Source organism: Aspergillus bombycis (genome assembly GCF_001792695.1).
Source record: "Aspergillus bombycis strain NRRL26010 chromosome Unknown contig00039, whole genome shotgun sequence".
NCBI classification, from domain to species: domain Eukaryota; kingdom Fungi; phylum Ascomycota; class Eurotiomycetes; order Eurotiales; family Aspergillaceae; genus Aspergillus; species Aspergillus bombycis.
Genome location: NW_019170041.1, coordinates 195,887 through 211,185, shown reverse-complemented (window position 1 = coordinate 211,185; position 15,299 = coordinate 195,887). Strand labels below are relative to the sequence as shown.

General features: G+C 48.3%; 4 protein-coding genes across 4 annotated transcripts; 3 read left to right on the top strand and 1 right to left on the bottom strand.

The window, feature by feature from the left end:
- Window positions 1-6,878: 6,878 nt before the first annotated feature.
- Window positions 6,879-8,126, top strand: ABOM_005434 (velvet factor family protein; the record flags this gene model as incomplete). Its single annotated transcript, XM_022532563.1, has 4 exons — window positions 6,879-7,115; window positions 7,168-7,247; window positions 7,302-7,793; window positions 7,850-8,126. 4 exons carry the CDS (start codon window positions 6,879-6,881, stop codon window positions 8,124-8,126), a joined length of 1,086 nt encoding a protein of 361 aa, XP_022389434.1.
- Window positions 8,127-9,509: 1,383 nt separating this feature from the next.
- ABOM_005433 (putative IgE binding protein) lies at window positions 9,510-10,134 on the top strand (the record flags this gene model as incomplete). The annotated part of the gene is made up of 3 exons (XM_022532562.1): window positions 9,510-9,752; window positions 9,812-9,913; window positions 10,003-10,134. 3 exons carry the CDS (start codon window positions 9,510-9,512, stop codon window positions 10,132-10,134), a joined length of 477 nt encoding a protein of 158 aa, XP_022389432.1.
- Window positions 10,135-10,342: 208 nt separating this feature from the next.
- Window positions 10,343-12,011, bottom strand: ABOM_005432 (WD40 repeat domain-containing protein; the record flags this gene model as incomplete). Its single annotated transcript, XM_022532561.1, has 3 exons — window positions 10,343-10,586; window positions 10,669-11,717; window positions 11,787-12,011. The coding sequence occupies 3 exons, from the start codon at window positions 12,009-12,011 to the stop codon at window positions 10,343-10,345; spliced, it is 1,518 nt and encodes a 505-aa protein (XP_022389372.1).
- Window positions 12,012-12,259: 248 nt separating this feature from the next.
- ABOM_005431 (MutS family protein MSH4) lies at window positions 12,260-15,186 on the top strand (the record flags this gene model as incomplete). The annotated part of the gene is made up of 7 exons (XM_022532560.1): window positions 12,260-12,742; window positions 12,789-13,107; window positions 13,171-13,211; window positions 13,257-13,334; window positions 13,454-13,573; window positions 13,638-13,725; window positions 13,775-15,186. The coding sequence occupies 7 exons, from the start codon at window positions 12,260-12,262 to the stop codon at window positions 15,184-15,186; spliced, it is 2,541 nt and encodes an 846-aa protein (XP_022389430.1).
- Between the last annotated feature and the right edge of the window lie 113 nt (window positions 15,187-15,299).

Sequence of the window (15,299 nt, the reverse complement as noted above, 5' to 3'; positions counted from 1 at the left end):
CACAACGAAATGATCCTTTGTGGTTTCGCCGCACAGGCATTTCTCCAAAGCAACTTGAGCGGTTGAGAAGAGCGGAAGCTGTTCGTCATAAATGTTATCACGGCAATGTCATTCGGCTGATTTTCTTGACATTCTGAAGTGAATGCATCTTTGCAAGACCCAAAGAAAAACCCCGCAGAGCTTTGGATGTTGCACCAGGTATTTATTGTACCTGAGCTAGACTAGTGCTCATGAACAGGTTGATTACTCCGAGTGGGTCTATAATTTGTTGCTTTACGAGATCCTCCCTTGGCAGGGCTGTTGTTCGTTGGCTTCGACAGGGGAGTCCTGTGCTCCTTGTCGGTCTTCTACACACGACGCCATTGAATGAATACATCCATGGCTATCTACAATATCCCAAGTAGGAAAGAGGTCTCAATGAATCGAGACACATTTCGCCGATCGATTACGCTTGCACTCACTACTAGCCCTTGCTGACTAGGCAAATAGAAACGCTTGGGACCAATCAAGAATATCACAAGAATACCATGGAGAACCGAGGATTGGCAGTCGCTTAGGCCTCTTCCACTCCGAGTGCTCACAGGGCTCCGTCCGGACGCCTTTGCAGTCGTCGGATTACTCCTTTGAGGAACAACATAAACGAGAAAATGCTCCAGAGTGCCGGTAGAGTGGGGAGTCGTCCGGATCAAATTGACTACGCCGCAATTACACGCGCGGCGTTGGAGGATTATTGGATCTCATCGTCATGCCATGTTGGGACAAGGGCCACGCGCCGAGATCCACTTCACTGCCACTAGTCTCAACCGGGTATCGAGCGGCGAGCCCTTCTTTTTCCGTTTCCAGTAACAAGTACTCTTGGTCTTCGCATCCATCAATGATTGGATCGATACTTCAAGTCAACGACAGACACTTGCGCTTTGTTCCATGGTTGACCGGCCAGATCGAGTGCCTCTCAATGGAGGAACGCTTTCCCCGAGAGGATCTACAAAGATTTGCTCCTTGTTTGCCGACTCCTATGGAACACAGCGAGATAGGCTCATCCATTGTCTTGGGATTGAGAGGGTTTTCCAGAATTTTCGCTAGCAGCATGGACGAATAAATCTCTCGTGACTGGATGACCGCCCGCGACCCACTCCTTGTGGTTGGCCCAAGCTCCCGTGGCGAAAAGGTCATGCATGCGATCTTACTACTACTACTACTACTCCGCTGCACACGTAAGGTGGCTTGTAGTGAACCCAGCTGAATGGAGACTGGACTTGCCCGGAGGTCGAGTTAATCCTGGGCCCAAACATGCACCGACAAGGGACTTTTAAAGTCAGCCATCAATAAAGGAGTGCTCGCTCAGATGACTATCACCGAGCGGGCAATTTGCAGAGCTTGTTATTGTTCGCATACAAAGCAACCCTTAACGCGGTGGCTACGCAGCTGGTGGGTCGGGGAACTCGTTTCGCATATTGAAACCCAATCGGTCCTGCTAAACCGGGGCTGGATTCCCAGGTCCGAGTTACGTATTGCCCCTTGGCTACTATTATCACTCAAGGATGTACATGTTCTCTTTCCACTTATGGAATCATGACCGATACCTGTTCATAATGCGCCTCGTTAGAGTTCATTATCCTAATTCAGATAGAGGAGCATGTATGCACATGTCGATCTTGTGTTCAATCTCCGTTGCACCAAACGGCCAGTCGGCATATATCATTAGAAGGATTTATGCTTAATAGATATTTTCTCGCTGTCGGTACCACGTCTTCTCTCCCCCCTCAAGTTAGATTTGACGGCCCTCATACCGGATCTAGATTAGCGCCATCTTGACCCTATTGTTGCACATATATCTCACACGTGATCGGGCATCTCTTTATATACACCTTCGAGAGCAGGTGTTCTTTACCAGACAATGACTGGTGCCCGTGTAGCGCCCGGGGGCCACCTGAGACAGTTCTTGATTGAGATATCATTGGCTCAACTCGACCGTTGGCTCAAGGGCTTATATGCACTAATTATAGATACTAGTAGTGCGTTTGGAAGTTGGAACATCCCAGGTAGTATACATATACTAGCCTTAGCTTCTTACAGCACAAACGGCGCAAAACGGCTACACAAGCCAGCCGCGGTCGAAAACAAAAGTCCTGCTCCACAGCTCCTTCATTATTCTTGGTGAGCTGTTAATTAAAGACCAGGTAGACATCCATCTCCATAATGAACAGGAACATATTCCCTGTCCCTCTACAGTTGCAGCGACACCGTCCCGAATCGGTCGAGTGCCGTTCAACTGCACACAGGGATAGACACGAAAAGGCAGCGCGCCGATGTGTTATTGCCAGACTTTGTCGGCGACATATCAAGATCAAACACTACGTTCGAGTGGTGATTGAATATCAAACAACCAAATTTGTTTTCCTATGAAACATCGAAGTAGGCCCGCCTTATGGTTAGGGCTGACTGGCCGTTGTATTACTAGTAGTAGGGTTACCATAGCTTGTATGATTTCCTTGAGCGGTCAAAATGCATATATTCCAAACCACCAGCAGCTGTAAAACTCGGGCTTGGTTGGAAGGCTCCTACGTACCCACGAAGTGTTCTAACCGACAGCTGTTACCTTTCTCTCTTTCCCCTCTTTAATTGTCTTCCTTTTTCTTATCCTCTCCAGACCCGCAAAATCGAGCATACATCCCGACAGTGAATCTACGTTTCTGGGAAGCCATTATATCTTAAAACGCAATTGCCTAAAAGACATCATGATACAGCCTATCTTCTTCGACGAGAAATGCCATCCTTTCAGCACTATAACCACTCGCATTGACGTAGCAAGCTCCCATGTCGTAAATTACACACGGCTCTGCATGCATAGTACTTTCAGGACACTCAAAGACATTTATCAGAAAGAGCTTGGTCTAACTGGAACTAAAAAGGTTGTCTCTATGACGCCCACGGTATTGGTACCACCGCTACCATATACTATCCAAACAATTCCAAATCTCAAAGAAAAGCTCAAGAAATGCCTAATTTGATTAAATAGTACCGTATATATCGCGCAAAAATACCACAAGAACCTCAAATATTTAGCACGATTTAGAGATTCCGCTCCACAGATTAGGTTATTGGATTCGACCGACGTAGTTTCGACCGACGTATTCAGCGAATCTACGTCATGCTGGAAAATATTATAGCCATATGGTGTTTTGGCGCAATAGGATTGATATAATATGACTCATCGTAAGGGTTCACGCAGTGCTCCAGAACCCTGTCTACGGCTCCCAGGCCGCAGTACCGACTTCCCCTCGCACATGGTCGCAAATGCAAGTCACCAAACTTCTGCTTAATCTCAACCTACAGAAAATGAAGAATGCAGTAGAGAATAGTACCACGAACAGCCTTCAAAAACCAAATCACAGGTTCAATAGCAATCTTGACTTCGCTATAGTCGAACTAGATCATGATCGGCAGATGTAAGACAAGTTTGCATCTGTATAAAAATGCCTCCGAAAAAATGCCCGCATTATAACCTGGTAAATGGCAATAGCATTCATACTAACGGAGCCGCAAGCACCATTCTTTATGAGGCTCTTTGCCGAGATCCATCCTTCTCCTCTATGACCATGATACTACCACCCATGATCGTGAGGGATTGGCTTAAGGGTGGGGTGCTCGCCTTATCACAGTGGGGGCCTTGAACTCTGTTTTTGAAGATGATGCCTGGGTTTCTGAGCTTAGCTATTGAGATTGTTTAGCGGGTGTGCTGTATTGAATCTTGTTGACGTTATAACTCACGTCAACGGTGACGTTTGCAGATCATCAGACTCCGATAGTGAGTCAGAAAGCTTCCACTTGTTTGCGTTTATTACGTTTTCCAGTGAACAGTCCACGTAGTTCTTGATATTTACCAGGCAGCACCAACTGATAGGTAACACACGTGTCGTCGCCTAGTCATATGTTAAAGACACTAGAGAGATCCTTGGTAACAGACTCGCCGCTGCCAATCACTCAAGGTGATTAAGCTACGCAAAGGCTTTAGCCATTCCAACACTCTGTGGCTTGTGATTTTTTGGTTCGTGAAGCAAAATACCTGCTTACGGGTTCCGGGATCAAGTGAAATCACTGCTGGTCACATGAACGAGACTCTCGAGCCAACGATTAGGTTTATCTAGAGTTCTTGTACAGGTACATGTGTTCATCGGCTGGGGAGTGTTGACGGCAGCGCCATGGATGGTGATCTTACTTCCAGGAGTTGATGATATGTGCGGGTAGCGGTGAAACTTGTAAATTGTTGTTTCGACATTTGAGTGGGGCTATTGATTCATTGCTTATTGGTTTTGTAGGCCTTGTTGACTAGGGCTGTGATTTTTGCTGGCTGTTGTAATTTTATGCAGTCATCATCGCGATAGTAGTTTAGGTAATCTTCGAAGGAAGAGAGTTTTGCGCGAACCAGAAAGAAACAAGAATTCCATTTTGCATGAGGGGCATGACGTAGAATAACAGCTGAGATAAACCCTTGGCGTTATCATTCAATATATAGATGGGGAGTCGCTGCGCCCCAATTTTTCGCAGTTTAATGACGCGGGGACTGCGCTCAGTTATCCTGGGCGAGCAACAGGGGGACGACGCCTGCAAAAGTCATTTGGTCTTCTCCCAGCCATGTTTTCACCTTGAATTACTGATTGTTTGAGAACACCAGCACAGATATCCTCCCGAAACCACAACAATGCATTATGAGTCGATGTCCCACCATCAAAGTCTGTCAGCAGAAGGATTCAGGCATCCTGCCGGTCGAGGATGGAGGGGTTACCGTGGACAGCAGAACGAAGTGGGAGAACCGCAGACGGGGAACTGCAGTCCCCGCTTCCATCAGTGCGCGCAGCTGTAACCCGACTCGCTGGCAAACTTTCTTGGGCGTCGCATTGGTGCGTGCCAAGGACGACGGATCATGCTTAGGGGGCTGACAAGTGCTGATCCGATGTAGCTCTCACCGCCCCAGGGAAAGAAACGAAGTGACCGAATTCATCTCAAAGATGGGGGGAGGAAGAAAAGGGATGAAAAATAAAGTAAAAGAGAGAGAATATAGGTGAGACAGTACCTCTTGCGGTAGATGTGCCTTGCGTTATCTTCCCGTTCAACCTGAAAACGGATTGCGCTCGGGTCAAGCTTGCTTTGCGTTAACCCAAACCGGAGGACCACTTAGTTAGTATGGTTACTCCTCAGGACCGAGGATCGTCTTTATGACAGCCGTAAAAATAAATTGTGCAGAATACAGTAGCGCAGATTGGTCGGGGCAATGGTTTTGGCCTCCACTGGACTAGGGGTTTGCCGCTGTTGGGCTGCTGGGCATTTGGATCTAAACCCCTCCGTCGTTGATCATTACATTTCCGGAAACCCCACGGACTTGAGATAATTTGAAATAGCTACTTAAAAGGTGGAGACAAAAATTCAAAACTGACTGGTTGAGATTACCGATATAAAGGAAAGTAGAAAAACGTAAAAAGAAAACAGAAAAATCAATTAATAAAGAGCGTCCGTGGAAAAGAAAAAGGTCGAATATACAAGTATCTTTCGGCGAGTTGATAGATCGTGTGCAATTGTCGGCCAGTCTTTGGCGGTTAATTTCCCACATTCCGGCGCTACGCCCAGAAGGGAGGAAGTCTGAACCCGACGGTCTGGGTCGAGGTTCCTGCGGCGGGCTGATCATCGCCTAATCCGTGAGTCTTGTTGCTACATCTCGTCAGAGAGTCAGTCATTCTGGGAAGAACAAAGGCGAACCCGATTTAGTATTGGTATAGTGACGAAAATAGAAGAAAGTGGCGGGAAAAAAAAGTACAAAAGAGACAAATAAAATTATACAACAGGTGTCAGCGTATATTAGCAGGAGCAAAGAAATCAATTGTATGAAACATAATAACGAGAAAACATAATAGTACTGGTGGCATCGAAGAAGATGATCGCCAGAAGTTAAAGTTAATAAAATTTTTAATAATAAAAAATGGAGGAATAAATTTCTAAGGGTATGAGCTCATCCACAGTCGATTTCTTTTCTCTTGTCTGGACCTCTCGTGACTCTCCACGCTCTCCGCTTCGTCATTCGGCTCTCTCACCTTTTCTTCCCTCATTTCCCACTTGCTCTTTCCTCACAAACTCCCCCACACCCAAAACGTTCCAACTTCAATATCAACCCTTGGGTTGATCTGCAGCTTCTGACTCCACCGATTATATCCAAGTGGCTTCTTCCTTACGACCCTGAAGATTAACGTGGACGCTGTGTGCGAACCTTTGGTCCTGAGGTCGATCCGTGGAAGGCCTAGCGAATCTCCCGCAGTTTGACAGCTCCTTCTTACGGCTCAACCACAGCGATCGTCAATTACCCTCTAAAAGTCTCAGCAAAGTGGTAGTACGCGTTGCGAATTGACTGAACTGTACGTGATTTAAAAGATGAGGGCCTGGTGTACGTGGTGATTATTTAACTTATCGCCCCGATAGCTTAGGTCAGTCGCGCATCCTATCTTTCGGGTACGCCCCTCTTTCGCCACTTTTTTCCCTGGCGCCCTCTCAGAAATTGCACCCCGCAACGATCGTACCTCTCACCACCGCACGCGTCTCTCCCCACAAACAGTCTACTGTGGCCCGTACCATTGTGTGCTATATTTCCTTCTCAGCTCGCTTAAGTAGCTGGAGTTGTCCCAGCGCAGATTGAGGACCGACAAACTTTCAGCCAGTGCTCGCTTCGGTCGCGGCTTTCACGCACTTCAACCATCGCTTAGAGTCAATGGTCTAACTGTGACGTTGGACGCTTTTCGCATGCTCTATAGACGCTAGTTTCATATACCTAGCGCTCAAACCATTCACGAAACGGGAACACCGGTTATTATCGTCTATTCAACTCGCACGCCATGTATGCTATCGAAGAAAGGGCACACCCGCCACCACCGCCGCCTCTCTCCATGGATCGAATTCCTCCGCCTTCCTCATCATATCCCACCCCAGGCTCGGGGGGTGGAATGGTCTCCGCAGGTATTCCGTCATCTAGCCATCTAGCGCCGCTTTCGACAGTCCACGAGGGTCGCATTTGGTCTCTACAAGTTGTGCAGCAACCGATTCGGGCCCGAATGTGCGGCTTTGGCGACAAGGTTAGTTTCTATATATCCTATATATTGACCGACTGCTTATTTATCGATCTAGGATCGGAGGCCCATTACCCCTCCTCCGTGCATTCGCCTCATAGTTAAGGACGCTCAAACTGAAAAAGAGATCGATATCAAGTATGTAAACCTTGGAACCAAGTGAATTAGTAGCGGCGCTGACCCTGGTTGCAGTGAAATTGATACTTCTTTTTACGTCCTCATGGTAGACCTGTGGAACGCGGAGGGAACGAACGAGGTGAATTTGGTCAAGCATTCAGCAACCTCTCCGTCGATATCAACGGCCATGTCCTCTTCATACCCGCCACCGCCGCAAACCCTGTCCCCCACCTATGCGCAATACCCACAAAATGCCTACGGTCAGCCGGTCCCCTACCCGCAAATGAATAGCTATTACCCGGGAAACCCTCAGCTACAGTATCAAAACCCTTACGGTGCCAGTCCCCAAACCTCTTACTATCAACCATACTACCCGACCGGCGGTCATATGCCACAAGCCAATATTTCCCCTGCACAACCGGTTAGCACGGGACCTGGTGGCATGTTCACGCGCAACCTCATTGGAAGTCTCAGTGCCAGCGCCTTCCGTCTGACCGATCCAGACAATAAGATCGGAGTATGGTTCATCTTACAAGATTTGAGTGTACGGACTGAAGGGGTCTTCCGGTCAGTGAGCATCAATCGTAATTTGTTGCAATGCATCTTTACTAACGCCTTTTCAGCCTTAAAATGAGCTTTGTCAACGTGGGCACTCAATCCAGTGATTCTCCTAACGGAGGAGTGTCTGTGATCAATCATGGATCCGCGCCCGTCCTAGCGTCCGTCTTCTCTGAGCCATTCCAAGTTTTCTCGGCCAAGAAGTTCCCCGGAGTGATCGAGAGTACGACACTCAGTAAGTGCTTCGCTCTCCAAGGCATCAAAATTCCTATCCGGAAAGATGGTGTGAAGGGCTCACGCGGCCGGAACAACGACGACGACGATGGGGATGATTACGATTAAGAAAGCCGCGTTGCTTTGCTGCACTACGCCGTACATTAGGTTGAGAGACATTGTGACTCGAGTGCCTTTAATTTCATGGTTCTCATCTTTTTACGCATTTACGGGTTAAGATACGGGGGCAAGGTTTCGGTCGGCGGTGTTCAGGGCAAGACAGGTTCTTTCAAATGGGTGGGATGTATTGCTATCGGGATTGGTGCCGCGGTGTTTTTTTCTTTTTCTCTTTTTTGGCTTTTATCTCTTTTTGCTAATTGTTGATTCACCCCCTTTTGTTTTTGCTTTATAATATCCCCTTTTTTGTCGCATCTTTTTTAATCGTCTGAAGGTGTATGTTCGACTGTGTGGATGCTGTCTGGATTGCGTGAAACATATTATCTCCTTGCTTTTCTTTCTTTCCTTTTATGTGTACTTGTTCAAACCGCGCCGAGTACTCGATCACCCCTAAAGTATTTCTTAGGGATGGTTGAGACTGGGCGCTTCGTGTATGTTTTGCCACGGAATTGAAAGAACCGACAGGATGGAATATGCCCTAATCCATGGATAATGCGGAGAAGTGACATCAGAAGTGGATTGCCATATCAGGTGATCGAATTTGTACTGCGTAGGTCCCATGCACGGAAGGAAAAAAAAAAACTCAATTGAGTTCCTAAATTAAGTAATTTTAACTTGGTGGGAAATCCATAGAAAGCGTTGCCACCGAGGACCCTGGAACGAATATCGTCTACCTGCCGACGGGTCTCGTATCCGTAACCCATAGTGATGCTTAGTTAGTGAGTGCGACTCTCCCAAATTTGCCAGGTCTGCCATGGGTCGTCGGCAGTGCCCGAACCCTCGGCCATTGTTTGCCATACTGTGTGGCTAGTTTCTATTATTATACACTTAGTTCTTGCAGCGTTACAGACAACTCCCAAGTGTCTCGGAAAAAGTGAGACAGAGACCTCGAGAATCAACGATAGCAATCTCGGTTCTTCAACGACCTCCCCACATAAACGTCATAGATGTTATTAAATAAATCTCCACGGTTGCTCGTCCCGCGACCCCCGTGACAAGCCATCATATCGCTTGCATGCGGTCTCACTTTAGCGGTTGAACAGTGCACCAGCTCAGTATTGGCGTCGTCCCCTGATAGGTTATGATCCAGATTTCGATATGATTATGCAGCGGTTGGCGCCGACTGCAATGTAACGTCTCCCTCATGGCTCCACGAGATGCAGAATGTTGTATGACACTTTGCTATCCATGGATGTCTCGCAGCCTCCTCGTCCTCCAGATATAAATACGAGGTCGAGCTCTCGACACCATGCCTCTCCAAACAGATCAGCCTAGAAACATTATAGCCATCTTCCAAGTTCCCATCCACAGTCTCTCGTTTATTAAATCACCAAGATGAAGTTCTCCATGGTCCCCTCGTTGCTTCTTCCCCTGCTGGCGGCCGCTGCCCCAACCGCCCCGGAGAACCCTCCTTTCAACGTCATGGCCACCCGCTCTGCTTCCCCCATCCACTTCCTCCCCATGACCGCCTCCGGCCAGAAGTTCTACCTTGGTGGAGAAACCACGTCCTACTGCCCCATCTCCGAGGGCTGCCCCCCCGGCAACCAGACCGTGTTCGCTCCTGGTGGCTATGGCTTGGTAAGCCCTCACTTATTTTCTGTCTTCACTTCTCCCCGTTACTAACGAAAACTCTCCAGAACGTCATGGTCCCCGGCGGCCAGCAGGTCTATGTTGACCCCAACGGCGCTCTCTCCTTCACCCAGGCCCACTCTGCCTATATTCCCGAGGCTCCGCCGTGGGTCCCTTCAACTACAAGCCCGGCAAGGACTGGGGCTACTACACCTTCGATGGCTGGGGTACTTCTGGCTTCATGGCTTGCCCTACTGAGGACTACCGCTGGCAGGTATTTGCCGCTGTCCAGAACGCCACTGTCCCCAAGGGTAACGTGGCTGAATGCCTTGGCTTCAATGCCCTGGCTAACAAGGCTGCCCCGGAGGCTGCTGCTTGGCAGTACATTTAAGCCTAGGGCGAACTAAGGCGTCCTGATTTGAGAAATAATCAGATTTGAGAAGAGGTTGTTGCTACGCAACGCGGTGATTGTGATGGTTGTGTAAATTACGCCTGTTGATGAGATATGACAATCCTTTTGTATATATGCAACATTTGAATGCAGTAGTGCTTAGGGTATCGCCAACTTTTGTTCCGTGTAATTCTATTGCGTATCTACGTTAATTTCTCCATATCCGCACGGCTTTGTCCTTACCGCCGCTGCCCACCTTCTCGCCATCGGGACTCCAGTCGACTGCGAAGACCTCGTCCTTGTGCCCTGGGAGATCCATGGCCAGTTTGCCAGTGCGGACGTTCCACACCTTCAAAGTGGTGTCTTTGGAGGAGGATACCAGGAGACGGGAGTCTGCTGAGAAACAGCACTGATAGACTGCGCCGACATGGCCGCGGAAAGTAGTGATGAACCTGCTCATGATTAGATATGTGTGTGTGATGACAATCTGGGCGGTTGAACTCACTTTCCATCTCTTCCATTCCACAGCTTCACATGATTATCGAATCCAGCGGATGCAATATATGCCATATCGGGGGAGAAGGCACATGGTTGACCTCCTTTTGGTGGCCCAGTAATCTAGCAACCGGCTTGTTGGAGCTCTCCGGCTCCCACAAGTACATAGTGAAGTCATCACTTGCAGATACGAGTCTCTCAACAATCTTGTTATCGACGGTGGCCGCTTGCTCGAAGCGTTTCCGGGCTGCGGCGACTTTGTCGGCATCGGCTTCAGGGACTTTCTTAGTGTGGTCGTGGTAGGCGGTTCTCAGAACGAAGTCGGTCGAAAGGGCTAGATGGTTCACGCGGTGCGCATGGGCCTGTAGTGTCTGAATGAGGGTACCCTGTTTGGCGTCCCACACCTTGATGGTCTTGTCATGGGAGGCTGTGTAAATCTTGCCCATGCCGCCCCAGCGGACGCAGGTGACCGAGCCTTTGTGACCGGACAACACAATATCAATTCGTTTCGATACAACGTCCCAGACACGGACAGTAGAATCCTTCGACGCCGAAGCCAATCGCGGCCGACCAGTTTCTTGCACATGGTACGGTTCCCACGCCAGACTGGTGATCCACTTCGCATGTCCCTTGAGCGGGCCTCCCAGTGCCTGTCCTTTCTTTGCATCCCACAGTCGTACGCTATTGTCCATGCTACCCGTCGCGATAATCGCACCGTTGGGGGAGTAAGCGACTGCTAGCACCCAACTGGTGTGTCCCTTCAGTGTGTGCAACGGTGTACCGGTATCGCAATCCCAGACACGGGCTGTCGAATCGCCGCTTCCGGTCACCATTGTTGAAGAGGATACAGGGGAGAATGCAGTCGCAAGAATGGCTTCACCATGTCCAGCTATAGAGGCAGCGCATCGTGAAACAGCCTTCACTCGGAACACTGCCTGCGGGGTAAAGTATAGAGAGATGGTATCTTCGGTTGTTCTGAGTCCAGGCTGGAGTAACGAATGATAGAGATCCGCTAAGATGTCGATGGCCTGATTGTCTTTATCCTGAGATTGGTAGGTGAACCGGTACGGTACTCGTTCATCATCTTCCTATAACCCATAACAGTAGAGCATTAGCCTACGGCGCATATCGGAAATTTAGATTCTCTGCGTACCTACATTGCCTTGTAATGTATTCAAAAGGGTCTCAAGATTTTTCACATTGGCATCGGCCACTGGGACGGACACTGCAGGTCCCGTTGCGGATCCTGTTGCTTGGTCGAAGAACTGCACTCGGACACTGCCCAGGTTATCTGGGATGCTTTCGATCTCCTGTTGCAGACGCGCCTTCTCGGCAATCTCCGTCTTCTGGCGTTTTGTCGGAGGGGGTACAAGAGTCGACATTTTGCCACTCGAATGGAATATTTGTTTTTATTGAAGTCGATCTTGTCTTGAATAAAAATTTCAACGGCTATCATGAAATCGCACTTATCGCGGAGTAGTGGATCGGCGCTAAACTGGATTTGGCTATCCGCTCTTTATCAACAGTATACAGTTTCCTTTCCTACTTCTTCTCTCAGTTATATCAGGAAATCCCTTTTTTCTTGTTTCCAAATGTTGCGATTGCTTATCCATATGGAATGTCAATATTAATGTCTAGAGCTTCTTCCCTTGGGGTCACTGATTCCTTCGTTCCTCTCTCGAGGCAGAGCAGTGGTCCCCTCCGGACAAGACCTACTACGACAGCAACAAGTGTCGCATCTCAAGAAATTATCTGTGCCGTTAGCGAGTCGCGCGGTGTCTCATCTACTGTTGGCCTCACTTTCATCAATTTATCAACGGCAGAAGCGGTACTATGTCAGATATGTGACAGTCAAACTTATGTCAAAACAGTTACCAAGATCGGAGTGTTTGAGCCCACAGAGATACTCTTCATGACTACAGCCAAAGATTCCAAGCTATTTTACATTATTAAGGAAAATATTCAAGAAACCACATTCACCTTCCTAGACCGTAGGGACTGGTCGGAGAAGACCGGCCATGAGTATGTGGATCGACTAGCTTTTCCTGAGGATATTGAATCTATAAAGATTACCTTGGGAGGTAATTTTTTTGCTGCCTGTTGTTTTGCTGCAGTATGTGAGAGCCAACGTACTTACAAGCTTCGCTCATGTTTTATAGGTTCTGAAGTATGTCGAGCTGGAGCTAAATAGGACGTTCGCTTCCCACTCCCTTCGCATCCGTTTCGAGCCTTCCCAGGGGTCCATGCTGATTGACTTATCTACCATAACTTCCTTGGAGCTGATCCAAAATCTGCAGAATGCTAGATCCAAGGACAGTCTCTTCGGGCTTATGAATGAAACACTAACTCCCATGGGTAGCAGGCTTCTGAGAGCCAATATCCTGCAGCCCTCTACAGAAGCTTCGAAGTTGATAACTCGATATGATGCCGTGGAGGATTTATCTACGAAAGGGGAAATGTTTGTATCAGTTAGACAAGGTTAGAAATGAAGGTTGCCCTGCTAGCCATTGACTAACTTGTTATGTTCCAAACTTCCAACAGCCCTCAAGGGGTTCATCGACGCAGATAAAGTCTTAACATCTGTGAGTTGATAAGCCTTTTGGCGCTCATCATATCTGACAGTCTAGCTCATCCTCGTTCCAACCAAACGAACTTTTCAATACGTCGAGCAATCGGTCAATAATGTCATCATGCTTAAAACTTACGTGGGTTCAATCAGATCAGTGTACAAGGCGCTTGGAACGGCTCAAAGCAGCCTTTTACTGACGATCAGAGAAGTAGTAGCCTCGTGGCCCGCTGACTTGCAAGTCTAACTAGGCTATAGTTATGCGCTCCAGCAGGTTATCGGGCAGTTGAAGAGCTAATCGAGTCAACCATCAACGAGTATGTAACATACCAAACGAGACCGCTTGACCTGAGAAACCAGCGTATATACTGTGTCAGGGTACGTACCCGTCGCTTGAGTTGCTATATTTTCAGTACGGCTGTCTGATAATCCAGCGATACAGGCTGGCGTCAATAGTCTACTCGATGTTGCGAGACAGACATACAAAGAAGCAAATATGGATGCTGCAGATCTCATTACAAAGCTTTCAGGTGAGTAGATAGAAGCAGTTGTTACCTAGGCACATCTAACGTACTGTAGAATCTCATGGAATAGCCCTCGATCTGAAGTTTGACACAGCACGCCAATACTTCATTAGTATACCAGCTACAGAAGTAGACACACTCCCTGAAGTATTCATTAACATATACCGCAAGAAGAACCGCATAGAATGCCAAACTCTTGACTTAGTCAAACTGAACCAGAAAATCATCGATGCACATAACGAAGTAGTTAACATGAGTGACCAGACTGTCCATGAATTGATCCAGGATATCCGTTCCGAAATAGCCCACCTCTTCAAGATCAGTGAAGCCATTGCCATGCTTGACATGCTATCCGCATTCGCCCAGCTGGCTGCAAACCACGACTATGTTCGAGCAGAACTAACAAACGTCCTCGCCATCAAGTCAGGACGACATCCCATCCGCGAGAAAATACATACCAAGAAATTCATCCCTAATGACGCCTACGCAACCCAGCAATCACGTTTCCAAATTATCACAGGCTGCAACATGAGCGGCAAATCCACCTACATCCGCTCGCTGGCCCTAATGACCATAATGGCCCAAATCGGCTCGTTCATCCCAGCTGAATACGCCTCTTTCCCCATCGTGCACCAGCTTTTCGCTCGCGTCTCAACCGCTGACGACCTAGAAGCAAATGTATCGACCTTCGCCGCCGAAATGCGCGAGATGGCGTTTATTCTCCGCAGCATCGAACCAAGGAGCATGGTCATCGTCGACGAACTAGGCCGAGGCACCAGTACAACAGACGGTTTGGCCATCGCCATCGCCATCGCAGAAGCCCTCGTCGAAAGCCACGCCCTCATCTGGTTCGTCACCCACTTCCACGACCTTGCTGTGATAATGGCCGAACGTAGTGGCGTTGTCAACCTCCATCTCGCGGCGGAGATATCCCCCAACATGTCCAAGATGACGATGTTGTACAAAATAGCCGAAGGCCCCGAAACAAACCGCTTCTATGGCCTTGCTCTTGCTAAACTTGTTGATCTACCGCCTGGCGTGCTGGAGTATGCGCAAATGGTCTCGGAGAAAATGAACCAAATTGCGCAACGTCGTCACAGCAAGTCTAGAGCTCTGGCTGTTGCGCGGAAACGGAACCTTATTCTCTCGCTCAGGGAGCAGCTCTTGCAGGCTCGAGATGGGAAAATGGAAGGTGAGACGCTTCGCAAATGGCTGAAGCGACTTCAGGACGAATTTGTGTTGCGGATGGCTGCGATTGATGAGGGTGAGTCTGTTTCCTGTGGTTCTGAGGACGGAGAAGAACAAGAGGGGTCCTCTTCGGGTCAGGTTGAAGTGACAGGACTTGATACTGTGGATGACCAGCCAGATCGCGAGGAAAGTTCTGTATCCCTTCTCCTCTCGTCAGTTGAGGAAAGGTCCGTTATAGAGATCTCTTCAGATGATATTTCCGAGAATGGCAGTTGTTAATGTGTACTATTTATGAAATCATACTTATATCTTACTATGATGGGACCCCAAGTTACCAATTACTTTCCTTCCTAATTCATAAAATCATATCCGGACAGACCGTTTGCATTCCA